At 54.5% G+C, this 2,187-nt stretch overlaps 1 protein-coding gene across 1 annotated transcript; it reads right to left on the reverse strand.

Moving 5' to 3' along the window:
• Window positions 1-363: 363 nt before the first annotated feature.
• On the reverse strand, window positions 364-851 carry NGA_0137300 (5-formyltetrahydrofolate cyclo-ligase; the record flags this gene model as incomplete). The annotated part of the gene is made up of 2 exons (XM_005855267.1): window positions 534-851; window positions 364-417 (listed from the first exon to the last, which is right to left on the reverse strand). The coding sequence occupies exons 1-2, from the start codon at window positions 825-827 to the stop codon at window positions 364-366; spliced, it is 348 nt and encodes a 115-aa protein (XP_005855329.1). The 5' UTR covers window positions 828-851.
• Window positions 852-2,187: the final 1,336 nt, after the last annotated feature.

Consider the following 2,187-nt stretch of genomic DNA (forward strand, 5'->3'; position numbering starts at 1 on the left):
GGTTGGCGAGTATGGATGCAGGGATATCGATGTAACTTTGCCGCGAATGTCGTGTTGTGATGGGTGGTAGGGCTCTCTCAGGGACGGTCTTTGTGCTTTCTATCAAGTACCGCTATAGCCTTCTTAGTAAACGGAAAACGCAGGACTCTTTATAACAAAAGAGTCATGGAGAGTTTTCATGAGAAGGGTTCGGAACCGACAAGATTCGAGCCCGGTACTCGCCTTTGCCATGACCCAAACGATTGCAGTTATTGTCGAAGGCCACGCCGGGTACGAGGACGAGGTCGAGGGGAGGAAAGGAGGGAGAGAAGGAGGGAGGGAGGGGGGGCTCAGGGATGCCCCATTTGGAGACTGGGAAGGAGCTCACGTCTTTGGGAGAAGAAAGAGGAAGCATGACCATATCGCCAGGAGCAGGGCCTGTGACCTGGGAGGAGGAAGGGAGGGAGGGAGAGAGGGAAGTAGGGAGGAAGGAAAGCATTTATCCGTAGACATGGCAGGTCGGGAAAACTTTTCAGGCTCGACGTTTTACCTACCTTAGGCACGTAGACATCCCTCGCTCTCCTTTCCGCCCTTTTCCCGTCTGTCATTACTATCTCGAGCAAGTCGGGGAATGTGGGTACCTCCTTGGCTGGCATGGAGAGGTAAAGACTCACACAGGTGCTGTCCTTGTATTCATCCAACGCAAGCAAGCGGGGGAAAAGGCGGCTGACTTCCGCGGCCACGTAAGAATCGTCCAAAGCACGCAAGCGGGCGGTGATGCTCTTTCGAAGATTTTTTTTCTTCTCGGAGAGGGAAGCTCCCGCTTTCGAAGAATTTGCGGATGTCATAAAGGACCGCAAATGGGTAGAGGAAGGGTGGGGGAAACGTGAGAAACAAGTTGAGCCCGACGGCCGCTCGCGCGGAGGGACCAAGGACTCCCAGACTTGAATGTCTTGGAGGGTTATGAATGCTTTTCTCGTTGCAGCAAGGGAGACAAAGGTGTTGGTAGCAATGAATGTGAGTGGAAGGCCGAGATACTGCCTTGCGGGGTTGAAGATCGACGCTAGGGCACCCCACGATCTGAGCATGCGATGGCAAGCCTTATGAAGCCGGTCGATGCCGTACCCAGCCTCCTGAAGTGGACGTGTTTGTGTGGTGAATAGCCTTGACTTCAAGATAGTTCCCGCTTGCTCCGCGTGAAATGCTGTGACTCGAGCTGACACGAGTCAACCTCCTCTCTCCTTCTCCCTCCCACGCTGCGCTTAGAAGAATAGCAGCCTCAAAAATATGGCATCCAAGTACCATAGGATGACAGTCTGGGCACGCGCGATATATAATCTCGTTCCCCAGTAGCCACAGAAGGTGTACTGTGGGATGACACGCTTTCGGATGGGGAACATTGTCGTAGCTGCCTATCGACACCGCCTCGCCCGCAGAGTCCAGCGATAGCAGCAACATGTCCAGTAAATGTCAATTTGTACCCTTTTGATGCCCGACGAAGCCATCCAGCATGATAACGTGTCATCGATCTCACGTAATCTTTCAGCTAAGCCTTTCCCCTCCTCACATTATGCCCTTGGAGGCACTTAACCCCGCCTGAATTTTCCAAGGCCACTTACTGTTCTTCCTCCTACCACCATCTACTCCTTACACTTCACCTGTTCCCACCTCCTAACAGAGCATCTCATGCAATGGCCCCACCACGCCAAACCCCTATGTCATATTTTTCATGACTCCTCCTGCATCGCGGCGCGTGTGGTGGCCTTGTGGCAATCCGCCCTCTGCCTTCTCCCCTCCGCACCCTGCCACTTGCCTCGCCCATGACCCTGACCAAGACATACCCCTGCAATATTTAAAGTGGTGCATCGCGGTAGTCATGCACACGCCTTCCCTCGCGCGTCTGGTGGACGAAGACATGCTGGCACAGTGCCATGCGCTATTTCACGGAAAGCCCGAGCGGCGTTCGTCTGGGAGGGGAAGAAGGAAAGCGGAGGAAAATAAAAAAAAACCGCCAAAGGGCGAGACCCTTCCACAGACCATACCCGCCGGCTGCGATGTGCGTGAAACGCGTGCCCCTACAACGCCCCTATCAGTGGCCGCTGCCCTCATCTACGTCCGCCTCCTCCCTCGGAAAGCTGCCTGCTTCCACTTGACCGACCTGAAAATGCACTGCCCACATACCCGGAGGAACGACTGGCTCTTCTCCCA

The sequence above is a fragment of the Nannochloropsis gaditana genome, assembly GCF_000240725.1.
Source record: "Nannochloropsis gaditana CCMP526 unplaced genomic scaffold scaffold242, whole genome shotgun sequence".
Classification (NCBI taxonomy): Eukaryota; class Eustigmatophyceae; order Eustigmatales; family Monodopsidaceae; genus Microchloropsis; species Microchloropsis gaditana.